The sequence below is a fragment of the Enhydra lutris genome, unplaced genomic scaffold, assembly GCF_002288905.1.
Source record: "Enhydra lutris kenyoni isolate GAN:26980312 unplaced genomic scaffold, ASM228890v2 scaffoldscaffold6, whole genome shotgun sequence".
NCBI lineage: Eukaryota > Metazoa > Chordata > Mammalia > Carnivora > Mustelidae > Enhydra > Enhydra lutris.
The window spans coordinates 26,186,862-26,211,362 of NW_019154090.1; the positions used below are offsets into that span (position 1 = coordinate 26,186,862).

The 24,501-nt window shown below is 52.7% G+C and overlaps 1 protein-coding gene across 1 annotated transcript; it reads right to left on the reverse strand.

Annotated features, from left to right (window-relative positions):
* Nucleotides 1–1,523: 1,523 nt before the first annotated feature.
* On the reverse strand, nucleotides 1,524–24,378 carry LOC111141939 (XK related 7). Its single transcript, XM_022494816.1, has 3 exons — nucleotides 23,792–24,378; nucleotides 3,749–3,951; nucleotides 1,524–2,479 (listed from the first exon to the last, which is right to left on the reverse strand). The coding sequence occupies exons 1-3, from the start codon at nucleotides 24,376–24,378 to the stop codon at nucleotides 1,524–1,526; spliced, it is 1,746 nt and encodes a 581-aa protein (XP_022350524.1).
* Between the last annotated feature and the right edge of the window lie 123 nt (nucleotides 24,379–24,501).

A 24,501-nucleotide genomic window follows, 5' to 3' on the forward strand; every position in this document is an offset into this window, starting at 1 on the left:
CGCCGCCGGACCCAGGACTCACTGTCCCAGATAGACAGGAGGGGCTATGGGTAAGTGGTCCCATGGGCACTCCACGATGTTTGGGAATAGACTACTGGTCCTAGGGATTTGTCAGATCGGAGGCAAAACAAGCCAGTTTTCCAGCTGCTATCTCAGAGAGCTGCATCTGCATGGTGGCTGAGAGCCAAGATTTATGTCATGTCCCCAGAGTTAATTTTTTTCAGCTGGAAACCAGTTAGCAGTTGAAATGTCTCAAGAGTTAGGATGACAATTTCCTCTGGGGAAGATAGCTGTGGACCAAGGTGGATGGGGCATAGAACTATAAATCTGAGAAATCTAGAACTGGATTACCCATTTCTAGACTACTCCACTTACATGGGGCTCTAGAGCCCCTTCCTCCACCCCCATGGCAGGAGCTAGAACCTCCCAGAACAGAATAGCGGGGCTCCAGGGCCTTCGCCTTCATCACAGAATCCAGATCAGAGGGACTCCCTAGGACATTTTATCAGCCAAGTGTTCTAAAACTTAATCCAGAGTTAAGAATGTCTCTCTGGAACAGTTTCTCTGTCAAATGTGTTAGAACCTCATGTATAATTGAGCCCAGAGTGGCTTCCTAGACATTTTATCTGTTGTATTCAAGACCTTTATCTAGAAGGAATGTTCTAGATTCTCATCTAGAACAAAGGATGGCTCCTGGAAACATTTCACCTGAGGTGTCCAGAACCTCATTCATATTAGAGCCTACAACAAAGGGTGTCTCCTGAGGAGTTCACTTTGGGAACATTCTCTGTGCCGTGGATTGAGGGTACCCCGCCCCCAGACCTGCTAATCCCTTTGTGCCTCTGCTGGCCTCGACCCCTCAGTTGCCTCAGGGTTCTTCCTCCTCTCCAGTTACAGCACTGTCTGTTCCCACCCCAACTCCCCACCCGCCCCAACTCCCGCCTTTCATTCCCTTCTTGCCCAGGATCCGGCCCTCAGAGCCCGCAGGAACTGTACCAACCTGGTCCACCAGATGCCCCCACCTCCCTCACATCTTCCATGGCCTCCTCCATCCTTCTCAGAGATCTCCTCTCCCCAGAGAAGCAGCCCACCCCCCATGCCCCCTGAGGAGCACAGCGCCTAGGTCATGGGCCCCAGGCAGTTCCCTGTCTCTGGCAGGTCCACTGGGAGCAACACGTGGGTGACTCCCGGCAGGGGAGAGTGTGGGGTGCCCCTGGCACCAGATGTGGTGTGGAGGCCTTCATGAAAGTGGGGCAGCTAATGAGGACTGTAGCACCAGTTGGTGCCCTGGGCCCTAGTTCAGGGGAGTTTAGGAAATGGGCCGCAGGGCTGAAAACAGGGCCTAGGGCTGAGGCCTCCACAAAGCTGTCCCTTCCCCTGAAAGTACCCAGGGGTGGGGCACTCTACCCTTGGACCAATGGATCCACACCCCTTTAGCTGGGTGGCCCTGACATTCCGGGCTCAACACTGTGGTTGATGTGGGGTCAGCCAAGCCTGTCCCTCTTGGTGGGGGACACTGTGGCCTACACCGAGGTCTCATACTCCAGCAGCTCCTGGGAGGTCCCCACGCTCCGGTACTGTAGCCGAGGTGTGGCAGGAGAGGCGTACTCCAGTGCCAGAATGGTCTTCCGGAGCCGGCGGTCAATAAAATGAGCATCCCAGGCAGGATACTTCTTCCGGGGCAGGTCAATCCGAATGACAGGCCCTTCTGTCCGCAAAGGACGAGCCACTGGGGTGGGAGGCAAGCCAGGCCGCACCTGGAAGACAGGTGGCGTGGGGGTCCCTGCACGCTCGCCCCCCACAGAGACCCCATCCCTCTCGGCACCTGTAGTCCTCGGCAGGGACCTTGGGGGACTCGTGACAGCATCAGCTGGGGGGCCACAGGGTCCTGGGGTCTCCGGGCAGATGCAGCCAGGCATCTGGGGACCCAGCATGGGCCCATTGGGGTGCAGGAGGCAGTAGTACACACACATGAAGAAGATGCCCAGTGCAAAGCTGGAAGCCACCACGCAGACCAGGATGAGCGAGTGGAAGTCAGTGGAGAAGTTGCGGCTGGAGTACCAGAAGCCCGTGAGCGCGGCATTCTCCAGCAGCACGATGCAATAGTAGAGGGTCATGCGGCGGCGGCTGCGGCCCTCCTTGACATTGAACCAGCAGAAGATGTAGATGATGCCCACCACCATGTTGTAGATGATCTCTTCCCACTTGGACATGCAGAAGTCCGTCTCGCCCTGGATGACCCAGAAGGTCATGACGCACCAGTGGGCCACAATGAAGATGCCGAAGTAGAGCTTGTAGATGCTGGCGAAGAGCGCGAAGGCCAGGCTGCGGGCTGCGATGGTGAACAGGTGCCACAGCACCTGGGCCACAGCGCCCTTGTAGGAGAGCGGCCGCTTGTCATCCCGTGAGTCCCGCAGCACCTTCTGGTAGGAGGCCAGCGTCCAGGCCAGGGACACGAGTGAGGCAGAGGTGGACAGGGCTGCAGAGACAGGGTGAGGGTGGGGTGGGCTGGGTTAGGGGTGGGTCTGGGTTGGGGGCGGGGTGGGGGGTCTGGGGAAAGGGGGAGGGTTCTGGGTCAGGAGCTGGGTTCTGAGGAGGTGTGAGGGAAGGGTCTATAAATCAGGGCTGTGGGGAAGGTCTGGGGGGGGGCAGTCTTCCAGAGCAGTGATGGGAGCAGGGAGCGTGAATGGGGCTGGGGACTTCTGCAGGAGGAGGAGCATAAAGGAAGAAGGAAGGTGGGTGACTTTGGTCTTCATAAGGGTCAGGGCCAGGTCTCTAGAATAGGGATGTCGGGGTTCAGGGGTCTTGGTGTGAGAGTGGAAAATTAGGGTCCAGGATTCTGGGAGCAAGAAAGAAGGTGAAGAGTTGGGTGGTCATGATTAGGGTATGGAGGAGCCAGGAGGGGACAGTTAGTAGCTACAGGCCACCAGGGTGAAGCTGGGTTGTGGAGAGGCGTATCCAAGCTGAGCACAGCTGAGGACATGGGAAGACATCTGCGTGGGAAGTTTTGACTGGGGCCCAGTATCCGGGGCAAGGGGTCCTGAAGGGCCTGAGAGGGGGTGATAGAATCTTTTGGGTCATCAAAGGTAGTATGGACAGTGTCTGGGTGGGAGAAGCTTGGAGGACTCCCGGGGGGGGGGGGGGGGTTTTTCTGACACAGAATGGGTTGGCCTGGTCTATCAGAGTTAGGGGAGGGCCAAGGTTGGGGGTGAGAGCCGGGACCCCGGCTAAGCCTGGTAGGAGTCCCCAGGAAATGAAGACTACGAGAGGGTAGATAAACAGGCTCCCTGGAGACCGAGGGTGACTGAGCAGATCTGTGAGCCAGGGGTGCCTCTGGTGGATGCAATCTGGGATCAGGACAGTTTGGGGAATGAAGGGCAGGGTCTGAGCTGCGGCGATGGGGTCAAGGGCCTCTTTGGACTTAGCAGAAATGGGGTCTGCTCTGCCCTGGCAAGGGAAAAGGGAGGAGGGGGAGAGCGGGAGCACCCAGCGGTCCCAAAAGGGAGGCAAGGAGGTGGAGGGACCAGGCCCCTCCGGACACGGAGGGTAACTGGGCCACTGGAGGGGACATGGGGGTCTCCAGCGGCCTGGAGGGTGGTGAGAGTAGCAGGAGGAGGGGCGCCTCCAAATCCCCGACAGCAAGTGGGCCGAAGTGGGGGTGGTAGGAAGAGTGGGCGGGTGCCCCTGCAGCGGACTGCGTTAGAGGAGCAAGCCCTGGGGCGAGGGCGGGCGCGAGGGCGGAGCTCACCCGGCAGCAGGTCCGGCTCGCCGCCGCGGTGCACCAGGAGGCTGAGCTGCAGCACGAGCTGCGGCGCGCTGCGCAGGAAGGTCTCCAGCAGGCGCAGCATGCTCACGTCTGCGCTCTCGAACAGCATCCGCCAGTAGAAGTGGCGCCGCAGCCGCTCCCCGCGCCAGCGGCTCTGCAGCCCCAGGTACATAGCGCGCAGGTACCTGCGGGAGGGACGCCGTGCTCAGGCCTCCGTGCGCTCGCTTCCCCCTTGCGGCTCTCAAGCCACCCCCGGCCCGGCGGCGGGGGCCGGGGGGGGGGGGAGGGGGGACAGGTGCGCAGGGTGGTGTCGCTCACTGCGCCCAGCAGAGCGGGTGTCCTCGGCTGTAAAATGGGCATATCGGAACGATCGCCTCCGGGACTGTCGTCGAAGGAGCTCCGAATGTGCTCATTAGCTTAAAGCACCGGCACAAAGTAGGCCCTTAATTCAGCATTCTCATCATCATTCTCACAGGATTCCTGACACCTGACAGTGCACTGAGGTTCCACTAGCCCCGCTATTGTCCTCACTTTATAGACAAGAAAACCTGAGACCCAGAGAGGTATGCCACCTGTCCAAGGTCACCCAACTAGGAAGCAGTGGAACCAGGATTCAAACCCAGGCATTCAACCCCCAGCTTCCTGGCCTGTTCCCCAACCCCACCTCTTAGTGCCCAGTTCTTCTCCATAGGGCACAGGGAAGCTGCTCATAGGTCCCCTGGCAGGTGAGACTTTGCTGCTCCATCTTGAGCCATTTCTCTCAACAAACTTTATGGCTCCAGCTGCTCTGCACAGGCCACAGACCTTGGCTCCCAATATTCTCTCTTACCGCTGGGCGTTTGCACCTGCTGTTCCCTCTATCTGGAATCCCCTGCCCTGTCCTCCAGCCCCACTACAGCCCCATTCCCAGTAACTCCTGCTTTTCTTCCAAGTTTCCAGCTTTTAAAGTCACCTTTTCCAGGAAACCTCTGCTGACCGCTTTCTACCTGGGGTTGGGACCACTCAACACAGGCTCTCTCTAACCCACAGTGGGCTGTGACTGCCTGTTTCTTCATCCATCTCCCCCAGACTCTGAACTCTGTGAGGATGACAGAGCAGCTCGCTAACTGCTGTACCCTCAGTTCTTAGCACACAATGGGTGCTCAGTCCGTGTTGGCTCAAAGAGTGAACGCAGGCATGATTGCAAGTTTGTCTTCATTGAATGGAACTCTGGTCACCCAGTAGGGGGTATGGAAGGGATTCTGAAGTCCTGAGTTCAAGGGCTGACTTTGCTTCTAATTTATTGTGTGACCTCGAGCCAGACCCTCTCCGAGCCTTAGTGAAACCTCCCAAAGTGGCTGTAAGGATGAAATGGATTTGAAAATGCTTTGCACCTGGAAAGTGCAGTGCCCGTGTAGGATAAGAAGGGGCCCGCCACCCAGAACTCCTCCCTGCCCTCGTTCTTTGCTCAGCAGCTCTGCCCCGGCCTGCTGCAGCCACAGACCCTGGCCCCGCAAACCCTGAGTTCTCTGATTCATGGGGCAGGCGCACCCTTTGCTGAAACTAGAGAGCACTCCTCCAGAAGTTATCTCCCCAGAAATCAGGGAGGAAAATCCCAACACAGATTCAGTGATCCTGTTACTTGAATCTGAGATCCGAGAACCAGGTGTTTGTGGGTCTACTACAAGATGAGAAGCGCTGGCATTTTTAAGATGCTGTTTGGGAACCTGGGGGCCCACTGTATTCAACTGTGTGTTGCCAGCCCAAGAGAGGCATCAGGGTAGTCCCTGGAATTTGGGATCACCTGATACCCAGAGTTTCCCAGAAGGAGTATCCCAGTCATAGGAATGGCATAGCCCTCTCTGGGCCTCAGTTTCTCTATCTGCCAACAAGAAGGATGGGCTTGATGACTCTGGAGATCCTTTTAGAGCTACCATTCTGGGACTCAAACTCTCTTCCCCAAAATGTGGCTAGAAACATCCCATTCAGGGCCCTCCTCCCCATCCCTGGGTCTTCCAGGCACAAATCAATGGTGTAGAAACACCTTCAACATGACACAGTGTGGGACTAGCAGCTGGGAAGGGGAAGAGGCCTGTTCCCTCAGAAGCAGAATCAACAAAAGCAAAGACCCCTTGGTCTAACTCTCCCATCCAATGCTAGAAATCCTTCGGCAAATCCCAGCCCCATGTGTTTACACCTTCTGCTTGCGTGCTCTCCAGGATGGGGAGTCCCCACCTCTTGGAGCTTCTGAGCACCTCCAAACCTGGATTGTGTTTCTTCTGATGCACAGAAATTTGTTTCCCTGTACTTTCCATTCTTAAGGCCCCTGAATCGCCCCCGCCATAAGGATCCCTGAAGCATAGATTCATGTATCAAATATATTTTGATAGCTTGTTATATGCCAGGCTCTGTGCCCTTAAGTATCTCAGAGTCCCGTGGGACAGAGACAAGGTAAGACCTGAAATAGATGCTCTAAGATGTTATGGTACCCGGAGAAGAGATGGGTAGCTTTAGCTGGAGCGGGGAGATCAGGGAAGGCTGCCCAGAAGAAGAAACATTTGATCTCAGCTTTAAATCATGGGTAGGATTAGAAAGCAGGAAGGAGGGAGAAGGACATTCCAGGCGGAAGAACCAGCCAAGGCCAAGGCAGAGAGGCATGAGAGGGCACGGCCTTTTAGGGTAATGGCCAGTGCTTTGCAGGGCCTGGAGGTATGGCTTTTCACAGGAAAGGCCATAGAAGACCGGAATTGTGAAGGGCATCAAATTCTGGACTGAAGAGTTCATCTTTTATTTTAAATCTGAATTCTATCCCACAGTCAGGAGGATGTGATCAGCTTGCTGGCTTAGAAAGCTCGCTCTGGAGGCTGGCTTGGAGGAAAGCCAGGAGAGGCTGGAGTTTGGTCCAGGCCTGAGCTGACAGGCTGAGCTAAGGCAGGGCACCGAGGAGGGGCAGAGAGCAGAGGAGGAGACGGCCAAGGGTGGTGGGTGGGCTACGAGAGAGACCAGGATGCCCTGTAGGGCTTCTGGGGAGCCCAGAACACAGACTACCTTTTCCAGCCTCCTTCTTCCCCCAGACCTATCCCCTTCTCCATTCCTGTGGCTCTGGCTTTGAACAGAAAGGAGAGACCAGCTGGTCCAACGTGAAGGGGCCTGGGGAGTTGGGGGGAGGGCGACACCCTGGAAGTTTCTCTCAGGCTGGAGGACCATCTGTTTCCTGGCCCGGGTCAGCATGAGGGAGGCCCTGGCCCGGCCAGCATCCATCAGCACTTGACAGGCTGCCTGCCCACCTCCCCGCTCACTCCTGCCCCCTCCTCGGCTGGCTCCCAGGGCCCCTCGCCCCAGATAACCGCAGACAAAGGGCTCACCCAGCCCAAGGCTGCTGTGGGCTGAGTAGGGAAGGGGAGGGGAAGAAAGGTGGCCTCTGAATCCCAAAAACGTGGCATTGGGCAGTGTGGGAAGACCATGGCACAGTCTGGGGATGAGAGGACCTGGGTTCAACCTCACTCTGCCTCTTTTGGCAACAGGACCCAAAACCGTGACTGTTCCTTCCAGCCGGCACTAAACGCTCATTGCCAAGGGGCTGCAAGGTTCTCATGGGCCTAGGAAACCGTTGGAGTCCTGGGAAAAAAATTGGCTCTAAAACACAGGGAAAAACTGCAGAATCAAAATTAATAAATGTTTAATTAAATGTCTGCAAAACAGAACATGATATCAGCTGGTCGACGCAATTTGGCTTTTATCTGGTTATATATAATTTACATTTGGTGTTTGATGTGGCTGCATTTTAATATGCCTGATAAATGTGGGGCCCTGCCCAGGACATGTAACCTAGTTCCCTGTGCCTCAATTTTACCTTAAGAAGGGGCCAGCACTCACCATCCTGCCTGTGTCACAGCCCCTGGGGTGAAAGGCAAGATGGCAAGACGCTGGGCTTGTGGATTTGCTTCCCAACCCTAACCTGGATGCTGTGTGGCCTCGGGTGGTCTCTTTGCCTCTCTGAGCCTCATTTTCCTCTTTGTTGTGAGCATTGAATGAGGTGATGGGTTTGAAAATAATTTGTACACTTAAAAAGGGTGTGCACATAGGGAGAGGGAGTACATGGTAGGCAGAAGACTTTGGCTCCTGATCACCAAGCAGCCTCCCTTGAAACCTCCTCCAGGAAGCCCACCCTATTCCACTCTAGTTGAAGGGAAGTTGGAAGAAGTTGGTATTCACCACAGATGGGACGAATACCACCCGCAGAGAAGGATGCCTCATCGCAGAGAAAGGAATCCCACCTGGGGAGGGGGGCAGGTGCGTCTCGTTTCTAACAGTCCATCCATTTTCTCCACCCTGGTTCAGACCACCATCATCTTTTGCCTTCTCGGTGGGTTCCCTATATCCACTCCTGCCCCCCTGTAGTCCATTCCCCACGTGGCAACAGGCGGGGTACTTGAAAAATCAGTCCGATCGCGTCATTCCCCTTCTCAAAACCTTCCAAGGAAGGGCCTTCCATCACACTTGAAATAAAGTTCAAGGGTTTCCCTTGGCTTGCAGGCCCTAAACCATCCAGCCCTACTTGTTTCCTCATCTCAAGCCACTGTTTCTTTTGTTGCTGGCATTCCAGCTGCCCTGGAGGTTCCTCGAACCCAGTCTGATGTTCCTGACTCAGGACCTTTGCACTTGCTACTTGCTCTGCTTGGAACGCCCTTCCCCCAACATCCTCCTGCAGCTAGCTCCTTAGTGGCTCCCATGTCACCGTCTCAGAGCGGCCCCCCAGGTCACCCATCCCATGTGGCCCCCCAGCCCTCACCAAACCCCTCTCATCTGTCACATTGCCCCGTCGGATCTTCTTCATAACATACGCTATCAAACAATCTTATTGACGTACACACTGATTTTCTGTTTTATCACTGCAGCTCTACGAGTGTAGGGACTTGGGTGGCCTTGGTCACTCCTGTCTCCCCAGCATCCGTATGTGTAGTAGGCATTCAACAAATATTTGTTGAATGAATAAAGAGAGAGTGTTTGCCTGTGTCTTTCTCCTAACCTTGCAGAGTTTGCTTACTGCCAGAACTCCTGCTGGGCAACTCCTGTCCTCACTGACTCATTTCTGTCCTTCCTCCTCTAGGAAGGCTTCCTTGGTATTTCTTCGCCTGGTTGGGCCCCCCACAGCACTGACTTCAACTGCCCGAGGCCAGTGTGAACCAGACTTAACAGACAGGTTTACTGTATGGGAACAGGCGCTTAGGGGTCTATTTTGTGTCTAATTTGCTGACTGCCTATCATGTGCTCAGAGAAGCATGTCCTGGAGGAAATTGGAAGAGCAGATAAGTGTGTCCTGTTCAAGGTGGGGTTGGGGGCAAAAAAACACACAGCTCTAGGGAGAAGAGAAGGCAGCAGACAGTGTGTGAAATCTTATTCAGGATTCCGTAAAGCCATCTCTTCTGGACCCCGTTGCCTCTGAGAGCAGGCAGCAGGGTCAAGAAACAGACGGAGCTCATTCCCTCCTTCCTGGGTCTGGTTGCCTCTGTGACCCAGGAACCTCCATCGTCCCCCAGACCTGGGCCGGTGGAGGGGGGCGACGGGCTCCTCTCTCCTGGGTAGAAGGAAGGAGGAAGGGCTTTCATGTCCCCGAGAAGCCAGGAAGCTTCTGGGCCCAGTGTCTGGGTCGACCTGCTCTCTCCTGGTTTTGGTTCTCATGTCAGCTGGAGTCTCCAGTACCAGGCAGGATTTCTGTCTGGGCCTCCATCTCTGTGCAGACAGCCAGCTTGGACCTGTCCTTTTGTCTGGCTTCACATCCTGGGTCTGGGCCACTCTCTCTGTCTGCCACTCCAATCAGCCCTTAGCCTGTTTATTTTTCTGTTTATCTGTCAATCTGTCAGTCTTGCCCTGAGACCCTGAGTCAGTCCACCTGTCTGTCCCCTGTGCTAGAGGTCATGTTGTTACTCAAATACTAGTCAGACTGACCCTAGGGTCCTGGGTCAGCCTGTCTGTCTGCTCTTTGAGGCTGGGAACATCAGTCTGTCTGTCCATTGGATGTCAGGATAGCTTATCTGTCCCTTTGGATACTGGGCCTGGTTTTTCGTCTGTCTGTCTGTCTGTCTCTAGAATTCTGGGCATGCCTATTGGTGCGTTTGTCTATCTTTCAGTCTCTCAGCCGCTTGGTCTGTCTGGTGGTCTGTTGCTCATCTCGTGGCTCGGCATGACTGCCAGCTCTCCTGCCATCCGCCCCTGCCTGCTCCTCCTCTCCCAACTCTGGGTCTCTTTCTGTCTGTCTGCGTCTCTCACATCCTCAGCTCCTCCATCTGTTGGTCTCGGCGTCTCTGAGTGTGTGTTCTCGCCCCTTTCCACTCCCCCTCATGGCTCTGGGCCAAAAACACAGCAGCTTCCAGCGGCTCCCCCACTCGGGCTCCATCCAGGAACCACCTCGGTTCCTGGCACGGCAAGCTCTCCTGTCTCCCACCCAGGCCAGGCCTGCAGACTCTGGAAGGTTGAGCAGGCGGCACGGAGCCGGCAGGGCTGGTAGGAAGGAGCAGAGACCCCACGCGAGCTGAGCCCCTTACTGTTCTGTGGGTCTGTAGGGGGACAGTGTGCAGGTATGAATAATAATGATAATAGCTCACATTTATTGAGCACCAACTGTACGTTAAGCCTTGTCATACAGATTGTCCGTTCCTCCCAGCCAATCTTTGAGGTAGGCACTATTACCATCCTCACTTTACAGATGAAGAAACAGAGCCAGAAAGAGAGTGGAAGTTGTATAAAGTCCCACAGCAAATTAGCGTCAGACCTAGGACTCAGACTTGGTTCTCCATGGGTCCCTGCCTCGGAGAAGGTGGCTCGGTTCCCTGGAATGTGGGTGGCGCGGCTGCCAGGGAAGACCGATGCTGGGCAGGGATGGACCTGAAAGCTTTGCCTGGAATGGCACGGGTTCAGAGAAAACAGGAGAGGTGACCATAGTCACTGGAGTCAGGGGACCCAGGCTCAATCCTTCACTGGACTTTCTGCGAAAGTCCAAGCCCTCTGGGGGCCTCAGTCCCCCTCTGCAAAACGAGCCCTAGTAACAGGATTCTTGCCTATGGAAAGGGGTTTCCATAAGACCCCTCGCCCCACCTGTCCAGTTCTGGTGACCGCAGATGTCTTGAACCCAAGTACTTCCCTCCACCAGGTGGCATCACTCTGGGGCCGGCCACTGAACTCTGAGCCATGGCGGCCTCCCTCCTCGCTGGTCTCCTTCCTTCCTTGCCCTCCTGGAGCTTAGTCTTAACACAGCTACCTGAGGGATCCTGTAAAATCCTAGATCAGGCCACGCCACGCCTTACAGTACACCGTGACCTTGAGATCCAGGTTTGTCCACCTCTAGGACCTCAACTCCCTCCATCTTTCCCCTCTAATGAGTCCCCAGCTGTTTCCTGAATGCCCCAGGCCCATTCCAGCTTCTGGGCCTCTGCCTAGAAGGGGCTTCACCGAGAGAATTCTCATTCTTTTCATCTCAGCTCTGTGTCACCTCCTCAGGGAGGCCTTCCTAGACCCCCCCCCCCGCCACGAAGCACTTCTACCTGCCCCCCTCTCCCCGCTTTCCCTCCTGTCACCCTGTTTTCTTTTCTTAATTAACACATATCACCCCCTGAAATGGTCTAATTTCTCGCTTCCGTATTTGTCATCTGTCTCTCTGATGGTGCGGGGACCTTGGTTGTCCTGTTTTCTGCTATGCCCCTAGGGCCTGGCATAGAGTTAATGTTCAATATTTATTTGTTTCTTGAATGAGTGAATGTGTGAATGTACTTTATAAACTCTGCTTTGGAAGCTCCCCAAGGAAAGGCAGTCAAGGGCAGAGGGAAAGGACCCAAGCCCGGGGGAGACCTGTGTTCAGATTCCGGATCTATCATTTATTGTCTGCGTAGTCTTGAGCAAGCTGCTTCCCACCCTGAACCCCTCAGCTCAATGCCCACTTTATGGGGTAGCTATGAAATCAGAAAATAGTGATATGCATAAAATTTCCAGCCCAGTGGTGGGCGCTCGACCGGCGGGAGGTTCAAGAGGCTGGGAGACTCAGAGAACTCAGCCCGAAGAGGAGGCCTTGTAGTTTCTGGTTTAGTTCCTGGTAGACCTGAGACCTGCTCCCAGGCTGGCTTTCCCAGGTGCTCATTGAATCTGTCCCCAGGAGGCAGAGGGTCAGAGAAGTCCCTTTGCAGGGAATCCTAGGGCAGAGTCTTCTTTGGGGGTCTTTGTCCTTCCCCTGAAAACAGCTGCTACTCTTTGGAAGGCCTTCTGAATGTACTTGGCTAAAATTCTCCCTGCAGCCCTGGGAGGTTTTGTGGGCACGATCCCCATTTTCTGGAGTCTCTGAAAAGAGGAGGGTTATTTGACATTGATTCACCCAGCATTTTTAAAAACCTATTGTGTGCCAAGACCTGTGCTAAAATGCTGATGGACACGACAGTGAGCAAAACAGACCCAGTCCACCTGGTGTGACCCAAGTAGGAGAGCTGGACATTATTTAAATCAGCGTGTAAACGGGGATAAACATTCCCTGGCTTCCGGACATGCTCCAAACAGGACTCTGGGCCCCAGTACTGAGGAAGCCGGGGCCTGGTTCTGCTTGCGGGGAGGCATGGCCGTCAGGGAAAGCTTCTGCAGCAGGTGGGTACTGAGCTGTGATCTGAAGCAGGCACAGGAGTTAACCGGCTGAAGGAGGGAGGAAAGGGAATTTCTGGTGGAGGAACAACAAGGGCAAAGGTCCTGAGTGGCCAGGAAGCCGTACACGGTCAGAAGGGCTGTAGCTTGGAGAAGGAGGTGAGAAAGTGGGGGGGGGGGGCAGGGGGACATGGTGAAGCATTTGGCCTTTATCATAAGAGTAATGGGGAGCCATGGAGAGATTTTAAACAAGGGAACAATGGTACAGCTAGCTCATACCTCTGCCTTTTAGAGGGAGCATTCTGTGGGCAGCAGAGGCGGGGAGAGGCAAGGGAGGAAGGTGGGAGAGTTGAGTATGGCCCCCCACAGAAGGGCATGGACTCCAGAAGCAAACAGCAGGCACTTGGAGACGTGACTTGCCCAAGGTCAACAGCCAGAAGCATCAGAGCTGCATCTCAAATCAGGAATAGTGTCTCTGGCATTTCACCACCAGGTGCAAATCAAGCTGAGTCAGGCCCCGAGGACCCAGATGCAGTCTGTGAGTCCTCTGGGGCAAACTGGACCCCCTCCCCTTCCTTGCAATGGGGCCCAGAAAGCTCTTACAGGGAACGGCCTGGAGGCTCCCTTCCCATCTGTCTATCCCTCAATGCTGAGCGCTCCTGTAAGGATGCAAAATGGGACCTTCCTGGGGTTGGCAGCCAAATGAGTCATAAATGTCAGAAAAGAATGTGATTTTACACGTTTGGCTCCTATTTCGTGCAGCGCTGAGAGCCGGGCTGTTTCCCTCCTCCTTAGCAGCCCTCTACGAAGTCACGGCACCTCTTTTTTTGCTGGGCTAAGGCCAAACATTTCCCTGCCACTAATTTTAGGCTCTGGCTGAAAAGCTGAGACCCTCTCCCCTCCCACCCACTGCCATCAGCTCTTCTTTTCAGTCAGCAGGGAAGCAGGCAGCCCCTCTCCGGCAAAGCATTTGGGACCAGGTTCCCACCTCTTTTGTCCTTCACTGTATGAATGCAGACAAATCCCTGCCTCTCTCTGGGTCTCACTTTCCCTACCTGTGAAATGGGTGCAGAGCAGAGACTAAAGTCCAGTACCCCATACTCTAGCCCAGGGCTCATTGCTCCACATCCCCTACTTCTCTCTTTTCCTCATATCCCTGGGCAGAGTTGTCCCTGTGTGGCCAGGCATGAGCCAGTGGGGGAAGAGGGCTGGGTCCAGTCTCTTGGTGGCATCTGAAAGTACTGATCTGAAAGGAGACCAAGGAAGGCAAAAAGTACCACTTCTATCTGTCCCTGGCCCGTGAGCCCCTAGAAGGTAGAGAGGCCAAGCTGTTCTTATGGGGGTACTCTGGGAAAAGAGAGCTGGGTGTCTTGTCTAGAAAGCAGAGCTGCTCTAGCTGATTCCTGCCCTGCCCTGGGAGAATGTGAGCCCAATATGATGGAATTTCAATTTTTTAGGAATAGATGGAAATGAGAATATTTGTGCCCCCCAAAAATTCCAATTTGGAAATGTTGACAACTAATTTTTAAAAACACTGTATGAATTTTTATTTATTTTTATTATTTTTTTAAGAGAGGGAGAGGCGATGGGGAAGGGGCAGAGAGGGAGGGAGAAAGAGAGAATCCCAAGCTGCTTCCATGCCCAGCAAAGAGCCTGATTTGGGGCTTGAACTCACAATTCTGAGATCATGACATGAGCTGAAATCGAGAGTTGGATGCTTAACTGACTGAGCCATCCAGGCACCCCTACCATATGAATTTTTAAGAAATTATTAATCTTTTTTTAAGGTGTGATAATGGTATTACATATTTTAGTTATACTTTTTATAAAAGTCTATCTTTTCATTTTTTTAAAAAGATTTTATTTATTTATTTTGGGGGGGGAGAGGGCATGAGCAGGGGGAAGGGCAGAGGGAGAAGGAGACTCCTTACCAGCAGGGAACCCAATGCGGGGCTCCATCCTAGGACTCCGAAATCTTGACCTGAGCCGAAGGTAGACGCCCAACCGACTGAGCCACCCAGGCGCCCAAAAGTCTAACTTTTTAGAAATGTACTGAAATATTTATGGATGCAGTGGTATGATGTCTGAGATTTGCTTCAGAATAACATGGAAGGGAAAAATTTGGGGTAGGATCCAGACCTATAGTGTCCAACATCTAAGTGTCCCACTCTAGCCACATATGGCTATTTAAGTTTAAATTAATCAAAATACAATACAATTTAAAATTCAGCTTCTCAGTCCACTAGGCACCCTTCAAATGCTCAATAGTTATGCATGGCTAGTGGCTGCTGTATTGAACAGTGCAGGCATAGGGCATTTCCATCACGGCAGAAAGTTCTATTGGATGCCACTGGCCTAGATAAAGCAAGGTTGGCCAGGAGTAAATTGCTGAAGCAGGGCTGTAGCACTGGGGGGCATCATTATCCTGTTCTCTCTACTTTTGTATATTTAAATTTTTTCCACAATGAAAGGTTTCATCAAGCAGTAGGGACACACGAACACATCCTTGGGCTGGATTTGCCCTCAGGCCCACAGGCCACTGATTTGCAACCAGTGGTGTGACAGCTAAGCCTCGTAAAGGCCCCAAGTTCGATCCACAGAGTCTTAAAACTGTAAGGGGCTTTGCAGATCATCTAGTTTACCCTCCAAACGGAGGGCAGGAGGCCCTGCTATCGCTTCCCTGCCAAAGTCAGCTGCTCCTGACTGCACGCGGGTGGCCCGGAGGAGTTCACGGCTTTGGGAACTGCCCCCTCTGTTCCTGGACAGCCTGATTGTCTGGCTATCTTGTTCCTATCCAGATTCTGCCTCTCTTGGACACTGGGTTATCATCTGTCTTCACACTATCTCTGGAGCCACAGGAAAAAAGTGTCCTTCCTTGAAAGGCTGTCTGTGGATGAGGGTTAGAGAACGTTCGGACCCCTGACGCCCCTCCTCCTCCCCCTATTTTGACTAAGTAAGTGAGGTGGGCTGCTACTTGGGCCAATAATAATACTGATAACAGTAAATATTTCCTGAACATAGATATGTGAAAGTCCCATACATTTATGTGATCCCAGGACACGTTTACAAGAACTTTAAGAGGCGGGTACGCTCACCATCCCCATTTCACAGATGAGACTAGCGCTCTGGCTGCTGAGACAACTTGCCCGGGGGCACACAATGAGGAAATCGTGGAGCCATGAGCCCACCAGCACCCCAAGCTCTCAGCTACCCTGCCCTCACATCTGAGCCCTAGGGAACTCACCCAGTGTTCTCGAGCCCCTGATTGGACTTGACAGATGGGGCAACTGAATCCCAGGCAGGGAAGTGTCTTGCTCAAGATTCTGATTTCAAAAATTCCGTTCAGTTTACAAGAACATTTATTGAGCACCTACTGAATCCGTCTCCTGAGCCAGCCATTCACCACACCAGCATCCTCCTGGGAACCTAGCCCCAGGGCTGTTCTGACCACATCTTATACAAATATAAATTTGCTGCCCTTAGCCTGCATTTGTCCACTGCCACTGTGGAAGGCTGCAGATGGAGGCCTGGCAGACCCCAGCAGTGCCCATAACTGCCCTGGGGTCCCACACTGCCTTAGCACCCCCACATCAGCCACAGACACAAAGCCTGCTTCAACAGACTCACGTTCTAATAACTACTAGGGACCTCGCCGAAGCTGGCCAAGTGCAGGGTCCCTGACAGCAACAGAGGCTCTGCTCTGGGCCAATCACCATGGGGACCAGGGAAAAGAAAGGACAAAGCCTCACCTTCCCAGAGGCTTGTCATCTGGTAGGAAAACCAGCTAGGTGGGCAGGGGATCACAACAGAATATGATGGGGACTGTGGGACTGAAGAGGAATGAGTAATTGTGCCCAGAGGGCAAAGTCTGAGAGGAAGAACCCAGCATGTTAACAATGGGTACTTTATAATCAAATCAAAATTTAAAAATATCTTTCTGATTTTTTTTTCCCTCTCCAAAGCAATACATGGTTGATTGTGTTGTAAGAATACTCTTAACTAGCGGAGGGCAGGGTCGCTTGGTGGTCATACATGTGGGCTTGGGAGCCTGACAGCATCCCTTTAAGCCCAGGCTTTGCTACTTACAAACTGGGAAGCTGTTAGCTCTTTGTACTGTATTTCCACATCTGTAGTATGGGCCAGTAAGGCTAGCTCACACTAATGGAACACTTATGCTGAGTCCTGGACAAAGCAGGCTCCTTACATTTATCAATAAGCCTTCACTATGGCTACCTGTCTAGCCATGGGATGTTATCATCCCACCTCACAGATGAGGAAACTGAGAGAGGTTAAGTGACTTGCCCAAGGTCATACAGCTCACACGTGGCAGAGTCAGAGTTTGAGCTCCACAGCCCTCGTTCTTTGTCGCCACACCCCCTTCTTGACAGAATTGTGGTGAAGAGGAATGATCTCATTGAAGTTTCTATAAAGGTAACTAAAATTTTCAGTAATATCTGGCTTTCTAAAAGCAGGTGAGTGTATACATGTATTTCTTAATTAATTAAAAACCAAAGGAAATCTTTAAGCAATACAAGAAATATCTAATTAGTAAGTGGCAATCTCTCATAACCCCACCTCTGTGCACCCCTCCCCCAAGATTTTGAGGGGAGAGGAGTTTTTGTACCTTTTCTGTGCCACCTGAGGTTTCAACAAGTGCCTACAGTTCCTTTATAAACAGACACGACAACTAAACAATTTCCACTTTAGATTGAAAGTAACAACTTGGGGCTCCTGGGTGGCTCAGTTGGTTAAGTGTCTACCTTCAGCTTAGGTCATGATCCTGGAGTCCTGGGTTGAGCTCTGCATCGGGCTCCCTGCTCAGTGGAGAGTCTGCTTCTCCCTCTGCCCCTCCCCACTGTTTATGCTCTCTCTCTGCTCTGTCTCATTCTCTCAAATAAATAAATAAATAAATAAATAAATAAATAAAAGCTTAAACAACAACAACAACAATAACAATAACAACAACAACTTGACTGACGGAGTGGGAGGTGGGGTCTGAAGGGTCTTGAGGGCAGGATGGGTTTGTTCAGGGAAAGTTTCTCAGAACAGGCAGCCTCTGAGCTTGACTTGGAAGGATGCGCAGAATTTCACTAGGAGGAAAATGGGACAGGGTGTTGCTAGAAGGACCATGGGCAGCTGTTTAGAGGCACGAAGGGAAAAATTGTGTGGCTTGCTTTTTAGAGGGTCAGAGCAGTGAGGAGACAAAAGGTCAAGAGGCAAAGGGCTCTGACGCCAAGCTAAAGCATCCGGACCTGCTTGAGAGGCAGAGGGGACCCCGGGCTGGCCCTCTGGCTCTGGAGTGATGGCAAGGTCCAAGCTGAGCATTTGAAATATCCTTCCGGCTGCAGGTGGAGGCAGGATGGGGTGGGGTGGGGTGGGGGGAACTGGAGGCTGATAGGATTTCCCAGGGGAGGAATTTCAAGACCCTAACAAAGGCAGGGTGGTGAATGGAGAGGCCAGAGTAGATCCCAACCCATCCTCCTTCTCTCCCTAGGGACCTTTGCCCCAGCTGCCTGGGTTCAAAGCCATTTCCTGGCAGCCCTCCATCCTCCCCACAGGGCTTCTCCTGTGTGGTCTTTATAGATCAAACAGGGGACGCTGGGCCCAGCTGCCGCTGCTGTGTCTGTTAGGAGCAGCTCTAATGGCCTGTTGCAGCCGGATAGGCAGATAGAAGGGGGTGGGAGAGTGGGGGAGCACCTCCTGGAGAGGAGTCTCCCAGGAGGTGGGTGGCAAGGCTGGCCTGGAACAACCCTGCAAAGTCAGAACAGGGAGGAACCTCGTGGATAATCCTTGAGTTGGGAGGTGGGGTGCGGGTGGGGGCTTGTAAAATGTTTCAGCTGTGGTAGTCAAAACAAAATCCTACATAGGTAACCCAAATATCAGAAAAGAGAGACTCAGATCTCAGGTTGAAATGATGGTGTGAAGGCAGTGAAAGAGTCTGAAAACCACTGTGAAATCCAACCCCTGACCAGTTTTATAGAGAATAATACAAATAGTAAAAAACAAAACAACACAAAATTTAAAGAGTAAACACTGAAGAGATTTGCACACTTCCTGTGTTCCAGGCGCTGTGCTAAGCACTAGGTATACATTATTTAATTTAACTCCCCCCTCAAGCCACATGGGAAAGCTACCATTATTAGAATGTCCATTTTGCAGATGAGAAAACCAAGGCACAGACAAGTTATACCATTTGCCCCCATCACAGGAAGTGGCAGACACAGGATGTATGTGGCGGATTCCAGAGCCTGAGTTCTTAATCATTAACATTCTGGCCCCAGTGGGGAAAATGACAAAAGAGGGACAGATACTAAGAGGGACAGACACCTTGTCCGCTGTGCCTGAAACAGACCCCCCCCCCCCGCAGTTACTACCCTGGTCCAGCTCCCATCTTCCCTCACCCGGATCACGGAGCAGCGTCCTCCCAGGTCTCCAGACTTATCCTGGCCTCCCACCACTCTGTTTTCTGACAATCAGGGTGCCCATTGTAAAACAGAAGTCAAGACCCTCTTCCTTCCCTGCTCAAGTTCTCTGGGGCTCCCACTCATTCGAGTGAAAGGCCTAGTCTTCCCACGGCCTATGGAGCCCTGCATGACCCAGCTCCAGCCAGCCTCTCCACCATCATCCCCTCCACTGTCCCCAGACTCTCTGCTTCAGCCACATGGGCCTTCTCCTTGCTCTTCTCTTTCCCTCTGCCTTGGCCATCCTTCCCTAGGCCTCCACACAGCTCACCCTCACCTCATTCAGTCCTCTGTCCCTATGCCACCTCCTGGCAGGGGCCTGCCTGGACCACCTTCCCTCAAAGAGCCACAGCCTCCTCCCTGGGACTCTGTAGCCCCCTGAGCTGTTTCATTTCTTCCATAGCACTTATCAGTTGACCCATTAGATTTCATATTATGTTTACAATATATATCATATTTGATTTTACTTGTTTATTGTTTCCCCCATTAGACTACTGATCGCCACGAGAGCAGAGACTTCGTCTTATTCACCACTCTATTCCCAGCATGTAGCACAGTGCCTGGTATACAGTAGGTGCTGCATATATGTGTGGAATGAATGACTACAGATTAAATGAACAGGTACCTTTGAGGCCCTCTTGCCCTCCTGCCCCCTCCTTGGTCATGTGCGAAGTGAGCAAATCTTCCGCAGGGATGAAAGGGAGTAGTGATGTCACTACTCACCTCCAGGGGTCCTGAATACTTAACAATGGGACCAGCCCTTCTCTAAATCCTCAGCAGGTATTATCAGATGAAACTAGAAACAACCCAGAAGGTGGTACGATGATGGGCCCTAGATGATAAAGGGGCAACTCAGGCACTGGGAGATTATATAGCTTGTCACCATCACATACAGAAAGCGACCTGAGGACATTTGAATCCAGAATCTGGACTCTTAACCATTAAGCCAATAATATAGCTTCCCAGAGAGAAGACCCAGAGTCTGACTTTCACACCCAGTTGGTCACTAATTCATTTCAGAACTTCTCCTGAGTGCAGGTGTGTGAGGAGGCAGAGGGAGGGAGCAGTAGTGGACATAGAGGGAGTGTTTAGAGGTAAGGCCTTCCCTCTAAAGGCCGGCCTGCCTGCCTCCCTCCATCCCTCCCTCCGCATTTTGGGTCCCCAGATCCTGACAGCCTCAGAGGAATCCTATGCCAGATCATCTCCCACTAATTGGTTTAGCAAACTATGCTTATCTGGGCAAAGCTTGGGCCCAGTGAGTTCAAGATTAGGGAAAGCAGGATTCATGGTTTACTGCTCTGCTGCCCACAGGGTCAAAGAAGACAGGGTTAGGACTTTAATTGGCTTAACAATCCTGAGTGGCTTAACAACTCCGAGGGTTAGGGCTGGGGAGCCAGGGAGGAATGAAAACGCAGGTTGCTGTCCAGCTCACAGCCAGCTTCATGTCCCACCGAAGGATTTTCTCAGGGAGTCATCTGTCTTTGTGTGAGTCCATGGCTCCGGGATCCTCCCATGCAGCCAGTGTGGGGGTGCCAGAGATAGGACTTGGCCTTGGGAGTTGGAGAAAGCTGGGTTGGCACCTCCCCTCCCCCTACTTCCTCAGTGGATGAACTTGGACAAGTTACTTGACTTCTCTGAGCCTCATTTTCTTATCTGACGGGGTATATCAATTGCCACCAGAGGGGAGGTTTCAGGGTAAGATGAGAGCCAGGGTCTGGAGCACCTCATAAGGGGCCTGTTGGGTAGGCAGGATCCATGAATTCCTTCCCTTCCTCTGCCTCCTCAGAGCCCCATTTTGTGTTTAAAATAATAATAATGCCCATTCCACAGGGTTGTTTGGGAACAGAATCCAGCCTAATCAGTTGAACCCATGTGCCGTCACAGGTCTGTGTTACCTGGCTCCTCAAAGTACACAGACTTTTGATTCAGCATTGTATAAGCTTCAGGAGTTGCAAGTAATTTTTATAATTCAAAGTATTTTATTCAGAATTGAGGGTGTGGGATTAGAAGGCGGACTGACCAGTCTCCCAGGTTGGATCCTGTAGGACTCAGACATACCTCTCTTCCCTCATTACTCCAGGTTCTACCACTCAGAACATCTGCACCAAGGCCTGCCAAACAGTGAACATGTTCATTGTGGGAACATTTCACGTGGTAAGCAAACATATGCCAACATTGCTTAATTTCTAGGAATGCCAGCCCCAGTGTCTTCTCTCTGTCTCGTCTGGGTTTTCCTCCATTAGCCAGACCCTCAGCCATTTTAGAATCCAGAGCTTTGGGGACAGGGGTCCAGAGGCTTTAGCTCTGATAACCAGTCCCAGTGTCAGAATTCCAGAAAGAGAAGGCTCCTAAGGTCATCAGATCTGATAGTCTCATTTTACATACAGGGAAATTGAGGCCCAGAGATGGGAAGAGTCTTACCCAAGGTCACCTAGCAAGCTAGTTACAACCCTCGATGGAGCCATGGGCTTCCTGATCCTCGCCCCCAGTCCAGCATGATCCTCACAATACACTTTCTCCCCATCCTCGCCCACAATGTTCAAATCCCTCCCCCTCCTTTCACATTCTTATCTCAGTGCAGCAGAAGCTCTGGCTTCTATCTCCTGGAATCTTGGGCTCTCAGACTCATAATTCTTTGAGCTTGGGGAACACTTTAGTGGCAGAACTGCAGGGTGGATAAATTGAACTTGGGCTTTGAAGACAGAGAGTCCTAAGTCCCAGCTCTCCTACTCCTTAGCTGTGTGACCTTGGGCAAGGATGCCCCCTTTCTGAGCCTCCATTCCCTCAGCTGTTAAGTAGGAATGACAGTACAATCACATCCCAGGAGTATTAGGAGGGACACAGGAGATGAAACAGGTAAAAAATCAACCAACAGGCTTGACACAAAGGGAGTGCCTAATAAAATAATTGTTACAGAACTATAAGTTAAGGCTCTCATACTCCTAATGCCTAAGTGAAATGGTCCAGAGGTGATCAAAGGGAATGAAACTGGACAAACTGAAGCAAATATCCCCTGTCTAAATTGCTACAGGCCTGATACTCCTAGATTCCTTTTTTTTTTTTTTTTACCCAAGAGAAGCTAGAACTCCGGATTTTTGAAATATTATACAAGCCAAACAAGACACTTCTGTAAGCCATATTCAACCCCAGGATCATTAGTTTGTCATCCCTGCAAAATCATCTCATCCCAACCCCCTCACTTTACAAACGGGGGAGAGTAGAAATAGCTCTTGTATCTGAGAAGCCATGGAGCTTGAGGGACCCTCAGCCATCTTCAGCCACTCTCTTGAGACCTTCACTCCTACCCCCATGGTCATTTTTTGCCCTGTTTAAGGGAAACTCAGTTTATCTTCAAGAAAGAAGTATTTGTTTCTTGTAAGAAGATTCTGAACAAGGGGAGGAGGGGGTTTGAGGTAGCCAGTGAGTTGAGGGGCAGCTGGCCCACTTTAGGCTAAAGGGAAAGGGGGATGAATTTGGCTGCCAAGAATAGGAAGTTACCATTTCAGAATCTAAAAATATCTATCACCATCTGTCCACTCGGGCACAGAATGATAAATGCAGATTAGTTCCTGGATGTAGACATGAATATTTTTATGTGTCAAGCTAATAATAATAACACCACCTTGTGTGGATAGAGCTCCACCTCCGTATTCCCCCAGGGCAAGCTAAATGGAATATACACATCATCTCAGCAAGCCATGGATGGGGAAACCAAGGCACAGAGAAACTCAGCAACACAACAAGGGTGACACAGCAAGTGAGCAGCTGGGACAAACCCTGGGAGTCCTGTTTCCAACCCTCAGCCCAGTACTGAATCTTCTGAGTTAGGCAGAATGTGTTAACAAGTAGCAGAATAAATATAACAACAGCAGTAATCACACTTTACATCTCTATAGTGACTTTGACTTTTTCTGTGCTTTCCCCACATCTGTGATCATGATAATCTATTACATTCCTAAAATACATTACAGTCTGCAAGGCCTTTGCATAGACCTCCTCTCACCTGATCATCCCAACAGGTAAGAAAAGGTGATGGTAGACCAGTGAGATGAGATAAGGAGGGATTCTCCCTTGTTTCACAGGTGAGGAAACTAAGGCTTGGAGGGAGGTTTATCTAAGATCACATAGTGGGCAAGTTCATTCTCTCAGTGCACAGTAGAGCCTAAGTTACCAGAGCAATTTTGATTCAAGGGGAACCCCAGGTTCAGAATTCCCCCACTGGCCCCCGCCTCCCCCGTCTCCAATTAGCTCAGCTCAGCAGACAGACTGGAAGTGGGCTGCTTGTACAAAGCCTCAGTTTAGTTTTACTGCCCTGGGATTAAAGGACAGCTAGTGGCCATCTAATCTCAGATTGAAGATCCCAAATCCCTTTGGCCCTGTTGGGGTAGGGGAGAGAGTGGGGGACTCCTAGGAAACAGAAGAAGCCAAACTGCTTCTCAGCAGGGTCTGGCACACCCTTAACCAGAAGTCCAAAAAGTTTGGGCGGGATATTCATTTAGCTGCCTCAAATTCTGTTTCTCCCGGGAGGCTGGGAGTGGACTGCAATTCCAAACTGAGAACCCTTTGCGAGCAAGGAAGGACTTCTGAGATCTTTCCTAAGCTGAGGCTTGGCACTCAGGAAGAGGAGTGGGCTGGAGGGAGCCCTGGGGCCCTGTTCCAAGCTTCATACATCCCCTTCAGCCCTTCTCATTCACACCCCTGAGGATCACTTTCTCTCTTCTTGTCCCATTCCTTCCTCCCTCAATGGCCAGATCAGAGAGGATGGCACTGGGGTTGGTCAGAGTTTGAGGGCAGAGGTCAGAGAGAAGCTGGCAGAGAAGAAATCAGAGCTGCAAAAGGGTGGGGCGGGGCGGAGGTCAGGACAAAAGGGGGGCCTGGAGAGGTCAGAGTAGGGTTGGGGCGACAGGTAGACCCCTCGCCACCCCCACTCCTCGAGCTCAGCTCCCTCCACCTGCGCTTCTCCTACCTCCAGACCTGGCCGAGCTGCAGGAAGTGGACGAGGGTCTGCAGCAGCCAGACGCAGAGGCGGCAGCAGCGGCGGCGGTAGGCGCTGGCCGAGGAGGGCGCGGGCTCGGGACCCAGCTGCGGGCTGCCTTCTTTGGTCCGGAAGGCGGCGGCGCTGTCCTTGGTGCTGATGGAGGGCCCTCCGGCCTCGCTGTCCTTGGTGCTGACGGCGGGTCCCGGGGCGCCCGCGGGTTCCGAGTAATCGTAGACGAACCAGCGGAAGCTGAGCAGCTGCACAACCAGCGAGGGCAGGAGCACGAATAACAACGTGAGGCCGAAGTAGGTGTGCTGACCCTGCAGGTAGTAGGAGGCCGCCAGCCACAGGTCCGTGGCGCCGTCGGAGAAGAACACGAGCAGCGTGCACAGCACCCAGCAGCAGTCCCGCAGCTCGTAGCGCGGCCCCGAGCCCCCCGCCCCGGTCACTACAGGGCTCCCGGCCGCCACTGCCGCCGCCTCCCCGCGCCCGCCCGCACCACTCCGGGCTCCTCCGGCCGCCCCCTCCGGCCCCGGGCCGGCCGCGGCCGCCGCTCCATCCGACTTCGCGGCCATGTTGGCGGAGCAGGAGGCGGGGAGCGACTTCCGGGCGGCGGAGGGGGTGGGGTGCGGAGTGGGGAGGACCCTGTGCGGGAGGCTCCCGCCTCCTCCTCTTCCTCCTCTCCTCTTCTTCCTCCT

What these genes read in the sequence shown, in the direction of transcription:
- LOC111141939 (XM_022494816.1), bottom strand. Translation starts at nt 24,378, where the DNA reads ATGGCCGCGAAGTCGGATGGAGCGGCGGCCGCGGCCGGCCCGGGGCCG. An exon ending in CAGCTCGGCCAGGTCTGGAG is followed by an intron (nt 3,952 to 23,791) that starts GTAGGAGAAGCG and finishes TCCCTCCCGCAG; the next exon opens with GTACCTGCGCGCTATGTACC. An exon ending in CGAGCCGGACCTGCTGCCGG is followed by an intron (nt 2,480 to 3,748) that starts GTGAGCTCCGCC and finishes CTGTCTCTGCAG; the next exon opens with CCCTGTCCACCTCTGCCTCA.